This window comes from Salmo trutta, chromosome 14, assembly GCF_901001165.1.
Source record: "Salmo trutta chromosome 14, fSalTru1.1, whole genome shotgun sequence".
Taxonomy (NCBI): domain Eukaryota; kingdom Metazoa; phylum Chordata; class Actinopteri; order Salmoniformes; family Salmonidae; genus Salmo; species Salmo trutta.
Window position 1 is genome coordinate 6,066,569 of NC_042970.1, and position 24,542 is coordinate 6,091,110.

The 24,542-nt window shown below is 43.2% G+C and overlaps 1 protein-coding gene across 2 annotated transcripts in view; it reads right to left on the bottom strand.

Annotated features, from left to right (window-relative positions):
* Positions 1–24,542, bottom strand: part of ssuh2.1 (ssu-2 homolog, tandem duplicate 1) — a 39,754-nt gene that overhangs the window by 13,549 nt on the left and 1,663 nt on the right. For both annotated transcript variants that reach the window (XM_029774262.1, XM_029774261.1), the window contains exons 2-3: positions 7,228–7,323; positions 2,533–2,617 (exon numbers count right to left, since the gene is read on the bottom strand). In XM_029774262.1, coding sequence (XP_029630122.1) covers positions 2,533–2,617; positions 7,228–7,323 — 181 coding nt within the window. The remainder of the gene's footprint in view (positions 1–2,532; positions 2,618–7,227; positions 7,324–24,542) is intronic.

Sequence of the window (24,542 nt, forward strand, 5' to 3'; positions counted from 1 at the left end):
CCAGGATGACTGAAACAGGTTTCCCTCAAGATGTGCCCTGTATTTAGGACCATCCATCATTCCTTTAATTCTGACCAGTTTCCCAGTCCCTGCCGATGAAAAACATACCCACAGCATGATGCTGCCACCACCATACTTCACTGTGGGAATGGTGTTCTCGGGGTGATGAGAGGTGTTGAGTTTGCGCCAGACATAGCGTTTTCCTTGATGGCCAAAAAGCTACATTTTCATCTCATCTAACCAGAGTACCTTCTTCCATATGTTTGGGGAGTCTCCCACATGTCTTTTAGCGAACAAACGTGTTTGGTTATTTTTTTCTTTAGCAATGGCTTTTTTCTGGCCACTCTTCTGTAAAGCCCAGCTCTGTGGAGTGTACGGCTTAAAGTGGTCCTATGGACAGATACTCCAATCTCCGCTGTGGAGCTTTGCTGCTCTTTCAGGGTTATCTTTGGTCTCTTTGTTGCCTCTGATTAATGCCCTCCTTGCCTGGTCTGTGAGTTTTGGTGGGCGGCCCTCTCTTGGCAGGTTTGTTGTGGTGCCATATTCTTTCCATTTTATAATAATGGATTTCATGGTGCTCTGTGGAATGTTCAAAGTTACTGATATTTTTTGTAACCCAACCCTGATCTGTACTTCTCCACAACTTTGTCCCGGACCTGTTTGGAGATCTCCTTGGTCTTCATGGTGGTGCCCCTTGCTTAGTAGTGTTGCATACTCTGGGGCCTTTCAGAACAGGTGTATATATACACTGAGATCATGTGACAGATCATGTGTCACTTAGATTGCACACAGGTACACATTATTTAAATAATTATTTAACTTCTGAAGGTAATTGGTTGCACCAGATCTTATTTAGGGGCTTCATAGGAAAGGGGGTGAATACATACGGGATATAAAGGGGGGTGAATACATATGGGATATAAAGGGGGGTGAATACATATGGGATATAAAGGGGGTGAATACATACGGGATATAAAGGGGGGTGAATACATATGGGATATAAAGGGGGTGAGGTCAGACGTACCCACCATTTTTCTGGGTTCTTTTGTTTTTGTTTTTTGAAACAAGTTATTTTTTTCATTTCACTTCACCAATTTGGACTATTTTGTGTATGTCGATGACATGAAATCCAAATAAAAATCCATTTAAAATTACAGGTTGTAATGCAACAAAATAGGAAAAATGCCAAGGGGGGTTTATACTTTCGCAATCTACTGTAAATGCCTGGAGTTTGCTAAACAACATTAGCTCTTGGATTGGAACCGATGCTATGGTCAGATGACATTGAAAATAGACCTCTGTGGCCAAGCACACCAGTGGTGGGTTTGGCGTCGAAAGAAGGATGCATATTTAGAAAAGAACCTCGTCACTACTGTAAAATATGGTGGTGGATCTTTGATGTTACTGGACTATTTTCCTTCCACTGGTCCTGGGGTCCTTGTTAAGGTCCAACGTACCAGGACATTTTAGGCCAAAACCTGGTTGCGTCTGCCAGGAAGCTGAAACTTGGCCGCAAGTGGATCTTCCAGCAAGACAATAACCACGAACACACATCAAAATCCACAAAGAAATGGTTAATTGACAACGAAATTAACATTTTGCAATGCCCATCTTAGTCTCCGGACTTCAATCCCATTGAAAACCTGTGCAGACGAAGGATATCAAGGATCTGGAAAGATTCTGTATGTATACAATAATTGTATACAATAACTCAATATTTTTATTTTTATTTTATACAGTCTTTTTTGCTAATCTTTATCAAGGTAGTCTGGGGTGTAGTACTACTGTAGTCTGGGGTGTAGTAGTACTGTAGTCTGGGGTGTAGTACTACTGTAGTCTGGGGTGTAGTAGTACTGTAGTCTGGGGTGTAGTACTACTGTAGTCTGGGGTGTAGTACTACTGTAGTCTGGGGTGTAGTACTACTGTAGCCTGGGGTGTAGTAGTACTGTAGTCTGGGGTGTAGTACTACTGTAGTCTGGGGTGTAGTACTACTGTAGTCTGGGGTGTAGTACTACTGTAGTCTGGGGTGTAGTACTACTGTAGTCTGGGGTGTAGTAGTACTGTAGTCTGGGGTGTAGTAGTACTGTAGTCTAGGGTGTAGTACTACTGTAGTCTGGGGTGTAGTAGTACTGTAGTCTGGGGTGTAGTAGTACTGTAGTCTGGGGTTTAGTAGTACTGTAGTCTGGGGTGTAGTAGTACTGTAGTCTGGGGTGTAGTACTACTGTAGTGTGGGGTGTAGTAGTACTGTAGTCTGGGGTGTAGTAGTACTGTAGTCTGGGGTGTAGTACTACTGTAGTCTGGGGTGTAGTAGTACTGTAGTCTGGGGTGTAGTACTACTGTAGTTTGGGGTGTAGTAGTACTGTAGTGTGGGTGGTCTAACGGTCTTCAGTTGCTGCCTCTGGAGCACATGTATGATGTACAGCTCAAAGCATGGGTTCAAATCCAGCCCACTGCTCTTTCAGAATTATCTTTATCCAATAAACATAGAAAATACTTCTTTATTAAATAGCACAGTACTGTATCTAGTCTCACCTGACGTTAGGGACGGATGCATTCCTGTCATTCTCAGGTTGAGGGTTGTAGGCAGGAGGAGGAGGGTACAGCTGGTCTCCTGTGTCTGAGGGAAATACAAGCATTTCAGTCATTCATATGAAGGCAATCATAAAGTTATTTTGGTAATTAAACTTCAACACAGACGGAGGAAATGAACACTAGGATCTACAGCCAAGTCAATCACCTTGTCTGCTTCAGAAATGGCACCCTGTTCACAACACATTGCATTACTTTTGGCCAGTGCCACATAGACATCTGGTAAATTGTTGTGCACTATGTAGGGAATAGGGTGCCATTTCAGACACTATGTAGGGAATAGGGTGCCATTTCACACACAGTTCTCGATCACGTTCAGTGTAGTGTTCTAAATGACAGTGTCGTGTTCTAAAGGACAGCGAATTGTTCTAAAGGACAGCGTCGTTTTCTAAAGGACAGCGTCGTGTTCTAAAGGACAGCGTCGTGTTCTAAAGGACAGCGTCGTGTTCTAAAGGACAGTGTCGTGTTCTAAATGACAGCGAATTGTTCTAAAGGACAGCGTATTGTTCTAAAGTAGTGTAGTGTTCTAAATGACAGCGTCGTGTTCTAAATGACAGCGAATTGTTCTAAAGTAGTGTAGTGTTCTAAATGACAGCGTAGTATTCTAAATGACAGCGTAGTATTCTAAATGACAGCGTCGTGTTCTAAATGACAGCGTCGTGTTCTAAATGACAGCGTCGTGTTCTAAATGACAGCGAATTGTTCTAAAGGACAGCGTATTGTTCTAAAGTAGTGTAGTGTTCTAAATGACAGTGTAGTGTTCTAAATGACAGCGTAGTATTCTAAATGACAGCGTAGTATTCTAAATGACAGCGTAGTATTCTAAATGACAGCGTATTGTTCTAAATGACAGCGTAGTATTCTAAATGACAGCGTATTGTTCTAAATGACAGCGTAGTGTTCTAAATGACAGCGTATTGTTCTAAATGACAGCGTAGTGTTCTAAATGACAGCGTAGTGTTCTAAATGACAGCGTATTGTTCTAAATGACAGCGTAGTGTTCTAAATGACAGCGTAGTGTTCTAAATGACAGCGTAGTGTTCTAAATGACAGCATATTGTTCTAACTGACAGCGTAGTGTTCTAAATGACAGCGTATTGTTCTAAATGACAGCGTAGTGTTCTAAATGACAGCGTAGTGTTCTAAATGACAGCATATTGTTCTAACTGACAGCGTAGTGTTCTAAATGACAGCGTAGTGTTCTAAATGACAGCGTAGTGTTCTAAATGACAGCGTAGTGTTCTAAATGACAGTGTAGTGTTCTAAATGACAGCGTAGTATTCTAAATGACAGCGTATTGTTCTAACTGACAGCGTAGTGTTCTAAATGACAGCGTAGTGTTCTAAATGACAGCGTAGTGTTCTAAATGACAGCGTAGTATTCTAAATGACAGCGTAGTATTCTAAATGACAGCGTAGTATTCTAAATGACAGCGTAGTGTTCTAAATGACAGCGTAGTATTCTAAATGACAGCGTAGTATTCTAAATGACAGCGTAGTATTCTAAATGACAGCGTAGTATTCTAAATTACAGCGTAGTGTTCTAAATGACAGCTGTCGTGTCTTTCGCATCATTAAACCGAAGACATGTTTATCAAATAACTCTCTGTAATTATTATTACGCGATTAAACTGATTAATCGTGTAGCTGTAATTAACTAGGAGGTCGGGGCACCAAGGAAAATATTCAGATTCCAAAGTTATAATTTTCCTAATATAACTTTCCAGATATCATAATATCTGACCTATGAGTCTCCTGATTTAATGACTTATTTTTACCTCGCGTCCAGTCTCATTCCAAACGTCGTAAATTGTTGTTATCTGCACGAACCCAGTCTTCACTAAGTCATCCATACATCAATTGTCTTAAAATCATTTATTTATTAAACTAAGTAATTCACAGAAAGGCATACAAAACAGTAGGTATCGTTACAAAGCAATGGTAGAGGAATGGTCCCTAGTGGGCTAAACCGGCATGGCGGCTTGTTAAACAAAAGGGGAGTGTAGGTCAGCTGAGGAGACACTACAGAGCTGATAAATATTAACAATTGAAATGCTAATCCTTTGCACATGAACGCTCACTCATTCGGAAACAATTGTAATCAATATATATATTTACGCTCAGTGTGTCGTTGTAATCTTTGTTGGAAAGGTTCGTCCTGTTGGAGAGTTCCCTCTCTCTCTCTCAGTTAGAATGGATCTTTCAAAGCGACATTCGTTCATGTCGTTGTAGAATGGATGTTTCGTCGGTCTTCGCGTTCAATGATACCGAATTTCTAGCTACAGACTAGTAATTAATATCAAAGACTTGTTATTATTCTGTCGGTATCGATAGTCTAAAAGTTTAACCACGTGGTATGGTTAAAGTTCAGTAGAGGAATGCATGGTCAAACCTATTGGCCAACTCGTAATGGAGTGGAGGCCTGGTCTCAAGAAAGTAATTCTGGGTGGGGGTTTTATACTGAACATAGAAAAGGCTGTCACATGACGCCTTGTCCTGTCTGTGTCCCTGGGGGCGTGCCGATGACTTAGTTAAACTTTGAACAGAAATACAATTCTCTCACATTAACATCAGTACATAGCATCTCAACATATTCCAAATTGGTTTATCCTTATTCATTACTTGTATACAACCATTTAGATGTAAGTCTCATAGCTGAGGCTATTATATAAACATTATTATGGTAATATGGCAATATTGTCTCTCATGAGTTGTCATAAAATTGTACCAAGCGGACCAGTTCGTAGCTGGATTCTTCACCGATCTTTTATACCTTCTCCAGAACACAAATGTCATTCGGTTCTCCAATCCTGTAAGGTGGAAGAATCCTTTGTTCTCTATACAAAACCCACTCTGTCTCAAAACTGTGGCCTGTTAGGCAGGATATTCCCTTTGGAATTTACGACCGCCTTCACACAGCCTTGTGTCAGAAGTATAGAGGTCGGGGGATGGTGCATAGAAAACCCAGAGGGCAACGTCATGACACAGTGTAGTATTCTAAATGACAGCGTAGTATTCTAAATGACAGCGTTGTGTTCTAAATGACAGCGTTGTGTTCTAAATGACAGTGTAGTGTTCTAAAAGACAGTGTAGTGTTCTAAAGGACAGTGTAGTGTTCTAAAGGACAGTGTAGTGTTCTAAAGTAGTGTAGTATTCTAAATGACAGTGTAGTGTTCTAAATGACAGTGTAGTGTTCTAAAGGACAGCGTAGTGTTCTAAAGGACAGCGTTGTGTTCTAAATGACAGCGTTGTGTTCTAAATGACAGCGTTGTGTTCTAAATGACAGTGTAGTGTTCTAAAGGACAGTGTAGTGTTCTAAAAGACAGTGTAGTGTTCTAAAGGACAGTGTAGTGTTCTAAAGGACAGTGTAGTGTTCTAAATGACAGTGTAGTGTTCTAAATGACAGTGTAGTGTTCTAAATGACAGTGTAGTGTTCTAAAGGACAGCGTAGTGTTCTAAAGGACAGCGTTGTGTTCTAAATGACAGCGTATTGTTCTAAATGACAGCGTATTGTTCTAAATGACAGTGTATTGTTCTAAAGTACTGTAGCGTTCTAAATTACAGTGTAGTGTTCTAAAGGCCAGTGTAGTGTTCTAAAGGACAGTGTAGTATTCTAAATGACAGTGTAGTATTCTAAATGACAGTGTAGTGTTCTAAATGACAGTGTAGTGTTCTAAATGACAGTGTAGTGTTCTAATGTAGTGTAGTATTCTAAATGACAGCGTCGTGTTCTAAATGACAGAATCGTGTTCTAAATGACAGCGTCGTGTTCTAAAGGACAGCGTCGTGTTCTAAAGGACAGCGTCGTGTTCTAAAGGACAGCGTCGTGTTCTAAAGGACAGCGTAGTGTTCTAAAGGACAGCGTCGTGTTCTAAAGGACAGTGTAGTGTTCTAAAGGACAGCGTCGTGTTCTAAATGACAGTGTAGTGTTCTAAAGTAGTGTAGTGTTCTAAATGACAGTGTAGTGTTCTAAATGACAGTGTAGTGTTCTAAAGGACAGCGTCGTGTTCTAAAGGACAGCGTCGTGTTCTAAAGGACAGCGTCGTGTTCTAAAGGACAGCGTCGTGTTCTAAAGGACAGCGTAGTGTTCTAAAGGACAGCGTCGTGTTCTAAAGGACAGTGTAGTGTTCTAAAGGACAGCGTCGTGTTCTAAATGACAGTGTAGTGTTCTAAAGTAGTGTAGTGTTCTAAATGACAGTGTAGTGTTCTAAATGACAGTGTAGTGTTCTAAAGGACAGCGTCGTGTTCTAAAGGACAGCGTCGTGTTCTAAAGGACAGCGTCGTGTTCTAAATGACAGTGTAGTGTTCTAAAGTAGTGTTGTATTCTAAATGACAGTGTAGTGTTCTAAATGACAGTGTAGTGTTCTAAATGACAGTGTAGTGTTCTAAAGTGAGTCCCACAGACAGCTGAATGAGCTGAAAAAGGAGGAGACAAACTGACTGAGACTCACCCCTTCCTTTGGGCTCATCGTACTTCGTCACAGTTCAGTGTGTATGTGTTTGTTTATATGTATGTATGTGTGTGTGTGTCTGTGTGTGTGTGTGTGTGTGTGTGTGTGTGTGTGTGTGTGTGTGTGTGTGTGTGTGTGTGTGTGTGTGTGTGTGTGTGTGTGTGTGTGTGTGTGTGTGTGTCTCTCACCTCCTCCTTTGGGCTCTTCGTACCCCGTCACACAGTCCAGCCAGCCAGGAGGGGGCGCCGACGGACCCTCCTCTGGAATGTTGGGATCAAACGCCCCTGTTGATGTCAGAGAAACATCTGGTTCATGTCCCAGCTATCCATTAGACCAAGCAACAGAAAACAACAAATTCCAATAGTACCTCCCCATTTCACTCTGTTTCCTTTTGGTGCCTAATGAACATAACCCTGATGTGAGTAGGACCAGGAGTCTTTCCTGACTGTAATAACCGGGGACCAGGAGTCTTTCCTGACAGTAATAACCGGGGCCAGGAGTCTTTCCTGACTGTAATAACCAGGGCCAGGAGTCTTTCCTGACTGTAATAACCAGGGCCAGGAGTCTTTCCCGACAGTAATAACCGGGGCCAGGAGTCTTTCCTGACTGAAATAACCGGGGGCCAGGAGTCTTTCCTGACTGTAATAACCGGGGCCAGAGTCTGCAAAGTTCAGGTCTGGTCAGAAGAAACCCAGTTATGACAGACTCAGATGTCAAGGTTCAAAGGTCAGGGGGCTCTGGTGGAATTTGAACCCTGAGAGAAGAGCAATCTCCTAGAGAAGCAGTAGCTTACATTAGTAAGGTGTTGGATGTAGGCTAGGTCCTGGTTATAGTCAAACTTAAATGGCATTATACTATATGTTACAAGTTTAACAGAGCAGTAAACAAATGTTATAAATAATTAACCTCCAATAGTGACGTTTGTGTCTAAAACATTAGGGATTCAGTTATAATACCTGGCAACAAACACTGCGGGAAACAGACCTTTTGTAATTGATCAGATAGACTCATCAGTCTGGTCTTTCTCATCATTGGTAACATTCTCTCTCACTGTGGTTTGTCTCATTAAAACCTTAGATACAGAATTTAATAATAGAGACCAAAAAAAACAAAAAATTAAAAAAAACAATTCTCTATTGAAAATAGTCATCATTCCAATGGTCACATCATTGGAAACTTCTCTCAGTCAGGCAAACAACATTAGCCTACATCATAACATGAGTATCTGAAAGGCTTGAGTCATGGAAATGCCATTGAAATAGAAAAACCAACCACCGGCCCAGGTGACAGGCCCAGGTGACAGGCCCAGGTGACAGGCCCAGGTGACAGGCCCAGGCCGATAGTGGTCAAGTTCCCGAGGGTCAAGGGCAAGGTAACTGTTCTGGAAAGAGCCAAGAACTTCAGAGGAACATATGTCTTCCTCAACGAGGACGATCCTGAAGCTGTGCGCCAGAAGAAAGAATAACTTATCCCGGCAATGAAAGTTACCAGAGCGTGTAGCTGCCAGAGCGTGTAGCTACCAGAGCGTGTAGCTACCAGAGCGTGTTGCTGCCAGAGCGTGTGGCTGCCAGAGCGTGTAGCTACCAGAGCGTGTTGCTGCCAGAGCGTGTGGCTGCCAGAGCGTGTAGCTACCAGAGCGTGTAGCTACCAGAGCGTGGGGGGACATTGCTTACATCTGCTATGACAGGCTCATTGTCCACCCTCCCTCCCAAAAGCCTGGAAGGGATGAGAGAGCCAAGCCTATGGGTTCGTAGCTTCAACCCCACAGCACACACACACCAACTGATTAATGGACTGCTGTATGTTCTTTTTTGTTGTTGTTATTTTCCATATTATGTCTATCTCTGATAAGCTACCCAGGAAAGGGCTGAAAATAGCCCATATTATTATATGTAGCCTTAGAAATAAGGTTCATGAAATATATAACTTGCTAACATCAGATAACATTCATATATTAGCCATTTCTGAGACTCACTTAGATAATTCATTTGATGATACATCAGTAGCAATACAAGGATATAGCATTTATAGAACACACAGAAGTGCTTATGAGGGAAGTGTTGCTGTATATTTTCAGAGCCATATATATCCCTGTAATGCTTAGAGAAGACCTTATGTCAAGTGTTATTGAAGTGTTGTGGTTGCAGGTTCACTTGGCACATCTAAAGCCTATTATTTTGGGATGTTGCTATAGGCCACCAAGTGCTAACAGTCAGTATCTAAATAATGTGCGTGAAATGCTTCATAGTGTATGTGATGTAAACAGAGAGGTCTACTTTCTTGGCAACCTAAATGTTGACTGGTTTTCGTCAAGCTGTCCGCTCAAGAGAAAGCTTCTTACTGTAACCAATTACAGCTTCTGCCTGTAATCTGGTTCAGGGTATTAATCAACCTACCAGGGTGTTTACAATCACTACAGGAACAAGATCATCCACATGTATCGATCACATTTTTACTAATACTGTAGAACTTTGTTCTAAAGCTGTATCCGTACCCATTGAATGCAGTGGTCACAATATAGTGTCTATATCCAGGAAAGCCAAAGTTCCAAAAGCTGGTCCTAAAATAGTGTATAAGAGATCATACAAAAGATTTTGCTGTGACTCATATGTGGATGATGTTAAAAATATTTGTTGGTCTGATGTGATTAATAAGGAGCATCCAGACGCTGCACTTAATGAATTTATGAAATTGCTTCTTCCAATTATTGATAAACATGATCTTGTTAAGAATCTGACTGTTAGAACTGTTAAGGCTCCATGGATTGACGAGGAATTGAAAAACTGTATGGTTGAAAGAGATGGGGCAAAAGGAGTGGCTAATAAGTCTGGCTGTACATCTGACTGGCTGACTTACTGCAAATTGAGAAATGAATGTGGCTAAACTCAACAAAAAGAAGAAGAAACTGTATTATGAAGCCAAGATCAATGATATAAAGAATGATGGGGAAAAAAACTTGAGTACTTTAAATGAATTTATGGGCAGAAAAACAAATTATTCATCACCAAACCATTTGATGTTGGCAATTATTTTTATGATTACTTCAGGCCTGGAGGGAAGCCAAAGTCATTCCTCTACCCAAGAGCCATAAAGCGGCCTTTTACTGGTTCTAACAGCAGACCTATCAGCTTGCTGCCAGCTATAAGCAAACTGTTGGACAAAATTGTGCTTGACCAAATACAATGCAATTTTTCTGTAAACAAATTGACAACAGACTTTCAGCATGTTTATAGAGAAGGGTACTCAACATGTACTGCACTGACACAAACGGCTGATGATTGGTTAAAAGAAATTGATAATAAGATGATTGAGGGAGATGTACTGTTAATTCCAGTGCTGCTTTTCATATAATTGACCATAACCTGCTGTTGAAAAAATGTACTGTATATTTTATGGATTTTCAACCTCTGCCATATCGTGGATTCAGAGCTACTATCTAATAGAACACAAAGGGTTTTCTTTAATGGAAGCATCTCTAATGTCAAACATGTAAAGTGTGGTGTACCACAAGGCAGCTCTCTAGGCCCTCTACTAGTTTATATTTTTACCAATGACCTTCCGCTGGCATTAAACAAAGCCTGTGTGTCCATGTATGCTGATGATTCAACCATATACAGTACATGTCACCAACCACGGCTAATGAAGTCACTAAAACCCTTAACAGGGAGTTGCAGTCTGTTTTGGAATGGGTGGCCAGTAATAAACTGGTCCTGAACATCTGTAAAGAGCATTGTATTTGGTACAAATCATTCCCTAAATTCTAGACCTCAGCTGAATCTGGTAATGAATGGTGTGGCTGTTGAAGAAGTTGAGGAGAATAAATTACTTGGGTGTTACCTTAGATTGTAAACTGTCATGGTTAAAACATACAGAAGTGTTTACCCGTAGGCATTTTTCCTATTTTGTTGCATTACAACATTTAATTTAAATTGAATAAAATTGTCCAAATTGGTGAAGTGAAAAAAATTAAGTTTCAAAACAATTCAAAAAAGATTTAAAACAGAAAAGTGGTGCGTGCATATGTATCCACCCCGTTACTATGAAGCCCCGAAATAAGATCCACCAATTGCAACCAATTACCTTCAGAAGTTACATAATTAGTTAAATAATGTCCACCTGTGTGCAATCTAAGTGACACATGATCTGTCACATGATCTCACATACATACATACATCTATATATACACACACATACATACACCTGTTCTGAAAGGCCCCAGAGTCTGCAACACCACAAAGCAAGGGGCATCACCAAGCAAGCGGCACCATGAAGACCAAGGAGCTCTCCAAACAGGTCAGGGACAAAGTTGTGGAGAAGTACAGATCAGGGTTGGGTTATAAAAAAATATCTGAAACCTTGAACATCCCACAGAGCACCATGAAATCCATTATTATAAAATAGAAAGAATATGGCACCACAACAAACCTGCCAAGAGAGGGCCGCCCACCAAAACTCACAGACCAGGCAAGGAGGGCATTAATCAGATGCAACAAAGAGACCAAAGATAACCCTGAAGGAGCTGCAAAGCTCCACAGCGGAGATTGGAGTATCTGTCCACTTTAAGCTGTACACTCCACAGAGCTGGGCTTTACGGAAGAGTGGCCAGAAAAAAAAGCAATTTCTTAAAAAAAAGAAAATTGCAAACATGTTTGGTGTTTGCCAAAAGGCATGTGGGAGACTCCCCAAACATATGGAAGAAGGTACTCTGGTTAGATGAGAGTAAAATGTAGCTTTTTGGTCAAACCGCTGTCTGGCACAAACCCAACCACTCTCATTACCCCGAGAACATCATCCTCACAGTGAAGCATGGTGGTGGCAGCATCATGCTGTGGGGATGTTTTTCATTGGCAGGGACTGGGAAACTGGTCAGAATTGAAGGAATGATAGATGGCGCTAAATACTGGGAAATTCTTGAGGGAAACCTAGAGATTTGAGACTGGGACGGAGGTTCACCTTCCAGCAGAACAATGACCCTAAGCATACTGCTAAAGCAACACTCAAGTGGTTTAAGGGGAAACATTTAAATGTCTTGGAATGGCCTAGTCAAAGCCCAGACCTCAATCCAATTTAGTATCTGTGGTATGACTTAAAGATTGCTGTACACCAGTGGAGCCCATCCAACTTGAAGGAGCTGGAGCAGTTTTGCCTTGAAGAATGGGCAAAAATCCCAGTGGCTAGATGTGCCAGGCTTATAGTGACATACCCCAAGAGACTTGCTGCTGTAATTGCTGCAAAAGGTGGCTCTACAAAGTATTAACTTTGGGGGGGTGAATAGTTATGCACACTCAAGATGTTTTTTTGTCTTATTTCTTGTTTGTGTCACAAAAACATATTTTGCATCAAAGTGGTAGGCATGTTTTATAAATCAAATGATACAAATCTCCCCCCAAAATCTATTTTAATTCCAGGTTATAAGGCAGCAAAATAGGAAAAATGCCAAGGGGGTGAATACTTTCGCAAGCCACTGTATAGATTCAATGGTTGTAAAGATGGGGAGAAATGTGTCTATAATAAAGAGACACCACACTCCAAAAGCAAGTCCTGCAGGCTCTAGTTTTATCTTATCTTGATAATTGTCCAGTCATGTGGTCAAGTGCTGCAAAGAAATACCTAGTTAAGCTGCAGCTGGCCCAGAACAGAGCGGTACGTCTTGCTATTCATTGTAATCAGAGGGCTGATATAAATACTATGCATGCCAGTCTCTCTTGTCTAAAAGTTGAGGAGAAAATGACTGCATCACTTCTTCTATTCATAACATTAATGTGTTGACAATTCCAAAATGTTTGCATAGTCAACTTACACACAGCTCTGACACACACACTTATCCCACCAGACATGCCAACAGGGGTCTTTTCATAGTCCCCAAATCCAGAACAAATTCAATAAAATGTACAGTAATATATAGAGCCATTATTGCATGGAACTCCCTTCCATCTCATATTGCTCAAATGAACAGCAAACCTGGTTTCAAAAAACAGATAAAGCAACACCTCACCCCTATTTCACCTAGATATTTTGTGTGTATGTTTTAATATGTAGGCTATGTAGTTCTGTCCTTGAGCTGCTCTTGTCTATTAATGTTCTGTATGATGTCATGTTTCATGTTTTGTGTGGACCTCAGGAAGAGTAGCTGCTGCTTTCGCAACAACTAATGGGGATCCTAATAAACCCCAGGAAGAGTAGCTGCTGCTTTCGCAACAACTAATGGGGATCCATAATAAACCCCAGGAAGAGTAGCTGCTGCTTTCGCAACAACTAATGGGGATCCATAATAAACCCCAGGAAGAGTAGCTGCTGCTTTCGCAACAACTAATGGGGATCCATAATAAACCCCAGGAAGAGTAGCTGCTGCTTTCGCAACAACTAATGGGGATCCATAATAAACCCCAGGAAGAGTAGCTGCTGCTTTCGCAACAACTAATGGGGATCCATAATAAACTCCAGGAAGAGTAGCTGCTGCTTTCGCAACAACTAATGGGGATCCATAATAAACCCCAGGAAGAGTAGCTGCTGATTTCGCAACAACTAATGGGGATCCATAATAAACCCCAGGAAGAGTAGCTGCTGCTTTCGCAACAACTAATGGGGATCCATAATAAACCCCAGGAAGAGTAGCTGCTGCTTTCGCAACAACTAATGGGGATCCATAATAAACCCCAGGAAGAGTAGCTGCTGCTTTCGCAACAACTAATGGGGATCCATAATAAACCCCAGGAAGAGTAGCTGCTGCTTTCGCAACAACTAATGGGGATCCATAATAAACCCCAGGAAGAGTAGCTGCTGCTTTCGCAACAACTAATGGGGATCCATAATAAACCCCAGGAAGAGTAGCTGCTGCTTTCGCAACAACTAATGGGGATCCATAATAAACCCCAGGAAGAGTAGCTGCTGCTTTCGCAACAACTAATGGGGATCCATAATAAACCCCAGGAAGAGTAGCTGCTGCTTTCGCAACAATTAATGGAGATCCATAATAAACCGCAGGAAGAGTAGCTGCTGCTTTCGCAACAACTAATGGGGATCCATAATAAACCGCAGGAAGAGTAGCTGCTGCTTTCGCAACAACTAATGGGGATCCATAATAAACCCCAGGAAGAGTAGCTGCTGCTTTCGCAACAACTAATGGGGATCCTAATAAACCCCAGGAAGAGTAGCTGCTGCTTTCGCAACAACTAATGGGGATCCATAATAAACCCCAGGAAGAGTAGCTGCTGCTTTCGCAACAACTAATGGGGATCCTAATAAACCCCAGGAAGAGTAGCTGCTGCTTTCGCAACAACTAATGGGGATCCTAATAAACCCCAGGAAGAGTAGCTGCTGCTTTCGCAACAACTAATGGGGATCCATAATAAACCCCAGGAAGAGTAGCTGCTGCTTTCGCAACAACTAATGGGGATCCATAATAAACCCCAGGAAGAGTAGCTGCTGCTTTCGCAACAACTAATGGGGATCCATAATAAACCCCAGGAAGAGTAGCTGCTGCTTTCGCAACAACTAATGGGGATCCATAATAAACCCCAGGAAGAGTAGCTGCTGCTTTCGCAACAACTAATGGGGATCCATAATAAACCCCAGGAAGAGTAGCTGCTGCTTTCGCAACAACTAATGGGGATCCATAATAAACCCCAGGAAGAGTAGCTGCTGCTTTCGCAACAACTAATGGGGATCCATAATAAACCCCAGGAAGAGTAGCTGCTGCTTTCGCAACAACTAATGGGGATCCATAATAACCCCCAGGAAGAGTAGCTGCTGCTTTCGCAACAACTAATGGGGATCCATAATAAACCCCAGGAAGAGTAGCTGCTGCTTTCGCAACAACTAATGGGGATCCATAATAAACCCCAGGAAGAGTAGCTGCTGCTTTCGCAACAATTAATGGAGATCCATAATAAACCGCAGGAAGAGTAGCTGCTGCTTTCGCAACAACTAATGGGGATCCATAATAAACCGCAGGAAGAGTAGCTGCTGCTTTCGCAACAACTAATGGGGATCCATAATAAACCCCAGGAAGAGTAGCTGCTGCTTTCGCAACAACTAATGGGGATCCTAATAAACCCCAGGAAGAGTAGCTGCTGCTTTCGCAACAACTAATGGGGATCCATAATAAACCCCAGGAAGAGTAGCTGCTGCTTTCGCAACAACTAATGGGGATCCTAATAAACCCCAGGAAGAGTAGCTGCTGCTTTCGCAACAACTAATGGGGATCCTAATAAACCCCAGGAAGAGTAGCTGCTGCTTTCGCAACAACTAATGGGGATCCATAATAAACCCCAGGAAGAGTAGCTGCTGCTTTCGCAACAACTAATGGGGATCCATAATAAACCCCAGGAAGAGTAGCTGCTGCTTTCGCAACAACTAATGGGGATCCATAATAAACCCCAGGAAGAGTAGCTGCTGCTTTCGCAACAACTAATGGGGATCCATAATAAACCCCAGGAAGAGTAGCTGCTGCTTTCGCAACAACTAATGGGGATCCATAATAAACCCCAGGAAGAGTAGCTGCTGCTTTCGCAACAACTAATGGGGATCCATAATAAAATACCAATAAGCAAGTTTTACATTTTACTAGTCGTATGTGTGGGATACGCAGGGTGTACACCGTCGTATGTGTGGGATACGCAGGGTGTACACCGTCCAACGAAATGCTTACTTGCAGGTTCCTTCTGGACAATGCAACAACAATAATAAATAATAATAATATATAACAATACCAACGTAAAGTAAATGGCTCAGTAGAAGAGAATAATACATTTTATCATAAGTATAATACAGGAATAATAATAATAATAATAATTGGCATATGGATGGACTGGACAGTGCTTTCTCTCTCTCTCTCACACAGGAAAAACAGACATTCGTTGGGAGGGAGAGTACAGGATGTTATATTGTCATCCACCAACAATCCTACTCTGTCTGGTTTCTAAAGATCACGTTGGATTTGAAAGGTCTAGGCTAGGGAGTAGTCAGGCAAACTTTTGAATCAAACAATATTTATTTATAAGAACTAGAAGACCGGGAGAGTCGAGCTGAGCAACATAAGTTGCATTATATTAACCAATAAACCTTATACTATAGTCATATTATTAGCAGCTAATGTCCATGTAGGTAGGCCTACCGTGTGATGTCTACGTAGTATAATTTACATGCATTGTATTACCAATAACTTGCTGTGTAAACACTGCTAGTGGAAACATATTTGTCCTCACATGACCCAGGTGTAATACAGCCTGGGGGAGTAAGGAGCAGCTCCTGGATCTAGATAGATGAACATTATGAGTTACAAACTCTGTTGCCAATCCACACACACACACACACACACACACACACACACACACACACACACACACACACACACACACACACACACACACACACACACACACACACACTGACTACTTACCTACTGATCCACCTTTGTAATCCGTCTATGCATTATCATGCACAGTGATTCGATAATTTTTTTTCGTTATTATTTAACTAGGCACGTCAGTTAAGAACAAATTCTTATTTACAATGACGGCCTACACCGGCCTACACCGGCCGACCCCGGACGACGTGATACAGCCTGGATTCGAACCAGGGTGTCTGTAGTGATGCCTCCTAGCACTGAGATGCAGAGCCTTAGACCGCTGCGCCACTCGGGAGCCCACACTACTGTGTGAGAACCAAAAGGTAAAAAGTTGCAAGAAAACACTGTTGTCCTTATTACTGTGTAATAACTTCAGTACAATAACAATATACTATAGTTTACATATTACACTGTACTTACATGGTAATAACTATGGTATTACAAAGGTATTACAACATGGTGCCAGTCAGGAACTTGTAGGGCCCAGACACCATCAACATGGTGCCACTCAGGAACCTGTAGGGCCCAGACACCATCAACATGGTGCCACTCAGGAATGTGTAGGGCCCAGACACCATCAACATGGTGCCACTCAGGAACCTGTATTGGCCCAGACACCATCAACATGGTGCTACTCAGGAACCTGTAGGGCCCAGACACCATCAACATGGTGCCACTCAGGAACCTGTAGGGCCCAGACACCATCAACATGGTGCCACTCAGGAACCTGTATTGGCCCAGACACCATCAACATGGTGCCACTCAGGAACCTGTAGGGCCCAGACACCATCAACATGGTGCTAATCAGGAACCTGTATTGGCCCAGACACCATCAACATGGTGCCACTCAGGAACCTGTATTGGCCCAGACACCATCAACATGGTGCCACTCAGGAACCTGTAGGGCCCAGACACCATCAACATGGTGCCACTCAGGAACCTGTAGGGCCCAGACACCATCAACATGGTGCCACTCAGGAACCTGTAGGGCCCAGACACCATCAACATGGTGCTAATCAGGAACCTGTATTGGCCCAGACACCATCAACATGGTGCCACTCAGGAACCTGTATTGGCCCAGACACCATCAACATGGTGCCACTCAGGAACCTGTAGGGCCCAGACACCATCAACATGGTGCCACTCAGGAACCTGTAGGGCCCAGACACCATCAACATGGTGCTACTCAGGAACCTGTATGGCCCAGACACCATCAACATGGTGCCACTCAGGAACCTGTAGGGCCCAGACACCATCAACATGGTGCCACTCAGGAACCTGTAGGGCCCAGACACCATCAACATGGTGCCACTCAGGAACCTGTAGGGCCCAGACACCATCAACATGGTGCCACTCAGGAACCTGTAGGGCCCAGACACCATCAACATGGTGCCACTCAGGAACGTGTAGGGTCCAGACACCATCAACATGGTGCCACTCAGGAACCTGTAGGGTTCAGACACCATCAACATGGTGCTACTCAGGAACCTGTAGGGCCCAGACACCATCAACATGGTGCCACTCAGGAACCTGTAAGGCCCAGACACCATCAACATGGTGCCACTCAGGAACCTGTAGGGCCCAGACACCATCAACATGGTGCCACTCAGGAACCTGTAGGGCCCAGACACCATCAACATGGTGCCACTCAGGAACCTGTAGGGCCCAGACACCATCAACATGGTGCTACTCAGGAACCTGTAAGGCCCAGACACCATCAACATGGTGCCACTCAGGAACCTGTAGGGCCCAGACACCATCAACATGGTGCCACTCAGGAACCTGTAGGGCCCAGACACCATCAACATGGTGCCACTCAGGAACCTGTATTGGCCCAGACACCATCAACATGGTGCCACTCAGGAACCTGTATGGCCCAGACACCATCAACATGGTGCCACTCAGGAACCTGTAGGGCCCAGACACCATCAACATGGTGCCACTCAGGAACCTGTAGGGTCCAGACACCATCAACATGGTGCCACTCAGGAACCTGTAGGGCCCAGACACCATCAACATGGTGCCACTCAGGAACCTGTAGGGCCCAGACACCATCAACATGGTGCCACTCAGGAACCTGTATTGGTCCAGACACCATCAACATGGTGCCACTCAGGAACCTGTATTGGCCCAGACACCATCAACATGGTGCCACTCAGGAACCTGTATTGGCCCAGACACCATCAACATGGTGCTAATCAGGAACCTGTATTGGCCCAGACACCATCAACATGGTGCCACTCAGGAACCTGTAGGGCCCAGACACCATCAACATGGTGCCACTCAGGAACCTGTAGGGCCCAGACACCATCAACATGGTGCCACTCAGGAACCTGTAGGGCCCAGACACCATCAACATGGTGCCACTCAGGAACCTGTAGGGCCCAGACACCATCAACATGGTGCCACTCAGGAACCTGTAGGGCCCAGACACCATCAACATGGTGCCACTCAGGAACCTGTAGGGCCCAGACACCATCAACATGGTGCCACTCAGGAACCTGTAGGGCCCAGACACCATCAACATGGTGCCACTCAGGAACCTGTATTGGCCCAGACACCATCAACATGGTGCCACTCAGGAACCTGTATTGGCCCAGACACCATCAACATGGTGCCACTCAGGAACCTGTATTGGCCCAGACACCATCAACATGGTGCTAATCAGGAACCTGTATTGGCCCAGACACCATCAACATGGTGCCACTCAGGAACCTGTAGGGCCCAGACACCATCAACATGGTGCCACTCAGGAACCTGTAGGGCCCAGACACCATCAACATGGTGCCACTCAGGAACCTGTAGGGCCCAGACACCATCAACATGGTGCCACTCAGGAACCTGTAGGGCCCAGACACCATCAACATGGTGCCACTCAGGAACCTGTAGGGCCCAGACACCATCAACATGGTGCCACTCAGGAACCTGTGATCAAGTGGTGGCTTTGTCTTCGTGCACCAGAATGCCCTTTTCATTCCATTGACCATGTGCACTACACAGCAACACCTTTTCCCTATGTAGTGGCACTACTTTTGAACGGAGCTCTATGGGCCCTGTTTAAAAGTTGTGTATAGAATAGGGTGTCATTTGGGATACAGTCCATGTGTATTACCGAAGTATTCCTATGTGGGCTTTCCCATTACTTTCAATTGTTAGTTTGAATGTACCAGCGTACAAGGCTAAATATACTACAGGCTGGGCATCGGTGTCACTGAACACAATACAGTCACCAGTCTATATAAATACCAATGAGAAGCAGTTTCCCCTGCACTGTTATGAGATCGGAGTTTAAGATTATAGGTGATATATATGTCACTTAGCAGAGGCCTTTATCCAAAACAACTTACAGTACAGTATGAAACAAGTATAAAAATGTATTCAGTCACTACTGTAAGTGTCTCTGGATCAGAGAGTCTGCTAAATGACTCACTACTGTAAGTGTCTCTGGATCAGAGAGTCTGCTAAATGACTCACTACTGTAAGTGTCTCTGGATCAGAGAGTCTGCTAAATGACTCACTACTGTAAGTGTCTCTGGATCAGAGAGTCTGATAAATGACTCACTACTGTAAGTGGCTCTGGATCAGAGAGTCTGATAAATGACTCACTACTGTAAGTGGCTCTGGATAAGAGAGTCTGCTAAATGACTCACTACTGTAAGCGTCTCTGGATAAGAGAGTCTGCTAAATGACTCACTACTGTACTGCCCTACCAAGCAAAAAAGCAGTAACTGCTCATTTGGTCGAAAATGTGTTAATATAATTTTTGCTACATTAAATACATGCTTAATCATGTCGATAAGTATCCTGCCTCTATTGTATTGTGTTTTGGAGAAAATGGGGGTCATGTTAGCAGTAACTGCCTAAAGTTACTGTGTAACCAAGGTAAATAAAAGCCATTCTTCTCAGTTCCACGCTATGAGCAGTTACTGCCTTTTTGCTTGGTAGGGCAGCATAGTGTCTCTGGATCAGAGAGTCTGCTAAATGACTCACTACTGTAGTGGCTCTGGATCAGAGAGTCTGCTAAATGACTCCCTACTGTAGTGTCTCTGGATCAGAGAGTCTGCTAAATGACTCACTACTGTAAGTGTCTCTGGATCAGAGAGTCTGCTAAATGACTCCCTACTGTAGTGGATCTGGATCAGAGTCTGCTAAATGACTCAAATGTCAATGTAAAATGTACAGTAAGGGCGAAATGGTCATAGGTATTTAGTACGTGTACGTGTGATCCCTGAGGGAATTGAACCCATGACCTTGGCGTTGCTAACGTCATGCTTTAGGCCTAGATGAACACACTGATAATGGATGGCGGCAGGACAAGCACGGAATGTAAAGCGTGATTAGCATTCAGACAATGTACCTAGAATACGTTACAGAGACAGAGAGCGGTAATGTAGGGTGGGGGGGGGGTGGCTTGCATCAAGTTATGACAATCCAATAGATTGGACATGAATGGGTCTTCTGAAAAGCTGAACTCATACTGCAGCATACAACCAAGAGGATGTAGACCTACTGTATACAAGGAAAAAGCAGACGCATACAGAACTAGCTACAACCCAGAACAACTACAACCCAGAACTAGCTACAACCCAGAACTAGCTACAACCCAGACCTAGCTACAACCCAGAACAACTACAACCCAGAACAACAACAACCCAGAACAACTACAAGCCAGAACAACAACAACCCAGAACAACTACAACCCAGAACAACAACAACCCAGAACAACTACAAGCCAGAACAACAACAACCCAGAACAACTACAAGCCAGAATAACAACAACCCAGAACAACTACAACCCAGAACTAGCTACAACCCAGAACAACTACAACCCAGAACTAGCTACAACCCAAAACTAGCTACAACCCACAACTAGCTACAACCCAGAACAACTACAACCCAGAACTAGCTACAACCCAGACCTAGCTACAACCCAGAACAACTACAACCCAGAACAACAACAACCCAGAACAACTACAACCCAGAACTAGCTACAACCCAGAACTAGCTACAACCCAGAACAACTACAACCCAGAACAACAACAACCCAGAACAACTACAACCCAGAACTAGCTACAACCCAGAACAACTACAACCCAGAACTAGCTACAACCCAGAACTAGCTACAACCCAGAACAACTACAACCCAGAACAACTACAACCCAGAACTAGCTACAACCCAGAACTAGCTACAACCCAGAACAACCACAACCCAGAACTAGCTACAACCCAGAACTAGCTACAACCCAGAACTAGCTACAACCCAGAACAACTACAACCCACAACTAGCTACAACCCACAACTAGCTACAACCCAGAACAACTTCAACCCAGAACAACTTCAACCCAGAACAACTACAACCCAGAACAACTACATCCCAGAACTAGCTACAACCCAGAACAACTACAACCCAGAACAACTACAACCCAGAACAACTACAACCCATAACTAGCTACAACCCAGAACTAGCTACAACCCAGAACAACTAGCTACAACCCAGAACAACTAGCTACAACCCAGAACTAGCTACAACCCAGAACTAGCTACAACCCAGAACAACTACAACCCAGAACAACTACAACCCAGAACTAGCTACAACCCAGAACAACTACAACCCAGAACAACTACAACCCAGAACAACTACAACCCAGAACAACTACAACCCAGAACAACTACAACCCAGAACTAGCTACAACCCAGAACAACTACAACCCAGAACAACTACAACCCAGAACAACTACAACCCAGAACAACTACAACCCAGAACAACTACAACCCAGAACTAGCTACAACCCAGAACTAGCTACAACCCAGAACAACTACAACCCAGAACTAGCTACAACCCAGAACAACTACAACCCAGAACAACTACAACCCAGAACAACTACAACCCAGAACTAGCTACAACCCAGAACAACTACAACCCAGAACAACTACAACCCAGAACAACTACAACCCAGAACAACTACAACCCAGAACAACTACAACCCAGAACTAGCTACAACCCAGAACAACTACAACCCAGAACAACTACAACCCAGAACAACTACAACCCAGAACAACTACAACCCAGAACAACTACAACCCAGAACAACTACAACCCAGAACAACTACAACCCAGAACAGCTACAACCCACAACTAGCTACAACCCACAATTGTGTATTTTTGTAATTTTTTTTAACCTTCATTTAACTAAGCAAGTCAGTTAAGAACAAATTCTAACAAGTAGCAATCTACTAAAACTACTCATTAGACCTACTAGTGATTACATTCATGTGCCCAGATCTCATGGCACAGCACTGCTCAATGCTTCTCAATAACAATGGCACAGTACGCAAATAGACTCTACGCTAGTCCTGGAAAGAAAAGAAAGTTTGATTACTGTACCTACAGTGGAGGAACAGTCCCATAGTAGGTGAACAAATACCAAGTTTATAATAGAACATGGTGAGGTGTGGCATATCCTTTCACTCAAACAAATGGACAGAAAAAAAAATACAGAATCGTAAAATTAGTTAATTGACGAGGCTGGCAACTAATCTAAACGAGGTACTGTCTGTAGATAAAAGTTAATAAGAATAACTGTTATGATAAAACAAAAATGTTCTGCTTGGAAAAAGCCAACACAAAACACCACGCACCTGTTGATAAGCAAGGCTACACGAGGAGAAGCCCTTGGAGACGTCATAGAAATTCAATTTGGAGACATAATAGCCTAAATCAAATCAAATCAAATGTATTTATATAGCCCTTCTTACATCAGCTGATGTCTCAAAGTGCTGTACAGAAACCCAGCCTAAAACCCCAAACAGCAAGCAATGCAGGTGTAGAAGCACGGGGCCTAACACTCACTACGCACACAGGCAAAGAAATACCTTACACACACATATGAAACTGGGATGGAAGGGTTTTGTTGTGTAGCCAGAGGAAAGCATTTAACTCCACAAAAAGGCTGTTATATTGGTTGATATCCATAATGAAGTTAAGTGACCTCATAGGCACCCTTAACTTTTTTAAATTTAATTTAAAGGGGGGGGGGGGGGAATTTGCATTAGATCCCACTTTTGTCGAGTTTATTCTGTTTTGTCGACATTGGAACGTTCAGCGACACATGATCCGTTTCAATCAGGCATGTTGTGAAATGTTTCATCCCACTTTGCTATCATAAAAAAAAAGGTTGTATTGAAACGCGGGTGGAAATCACCTTTCCATTCTCTGTTTTTTATGCGAGTAAAGTCATGCCGAATATAAAAACAAAGCACGACAGCTGTAATGGAAACAAATAGTTTCAGTACAATTGTATACCTTTAGTTAGTTCGACATAGTGGGAGCTTTTTGTGTCGGTAAAATTAATTATGCGCGAAATGGCGGTGGAAATGCCTTGACGTGCAAATATTGATATCGTTTTTATTTTTTTATTTCACCTTTATTTAACCAGGTAGGCAAGTTGAGAACAAGTTGTCATTTACAACTGTGACCTGGCCAAGATAAAGCAAAGCAGTTCGACAACATACAACAACACAGAGTTACACATGGAATAAACAAACATACAGTCAGTAATACAGTAGAAAAATACATCTATATACAATGTGAGCAAATGAGGTGAGATAAGGGAGGTAAAGGCAAAAAAAAGCCATGGTGGCGAAGTAAATACAATATAGCAAGTAAAACACTGGAATGGTAGATTTGTAGTGGAAGAAAGTGCAAAGTAGAAATAGAAATAATGGGGTGCAAAGGAGCAAAAATAAATAAATAAATACAGTAGGGGAAGAGGTAGTTGTTTGGGCTAAATTATAGATGGGCTATGTACAGGTGCAGTGATCTGTGAGCTGCTCTGACAGCTGGTGCTTAAAGCTAGTGAGGGAGATAAGTGTTTCCAGTTTCAGAGATTTTTGTAGTTCGTTCCAGTCATTGGCAGCAGAGAACTGGAAGGAGAGGCGGCCAAAGGAGGAATTGGCTTTGGGGGTGACCAGAGAGATATACCTGCTGGAGCGCGTGCTACAGGTGGGTGCTGCTATGGTGATCAGTGAGCGGAGATAAGGGGGGACTTTACCTAGCAGGGTCTTGTAGATGACCTGGAGCCAGTGGGTTTGGCGACGAGTATGAAGCGAGGGCCAATCAACGAGAGCGTACAGGTCGCAGTGGTGGGTAGTGTA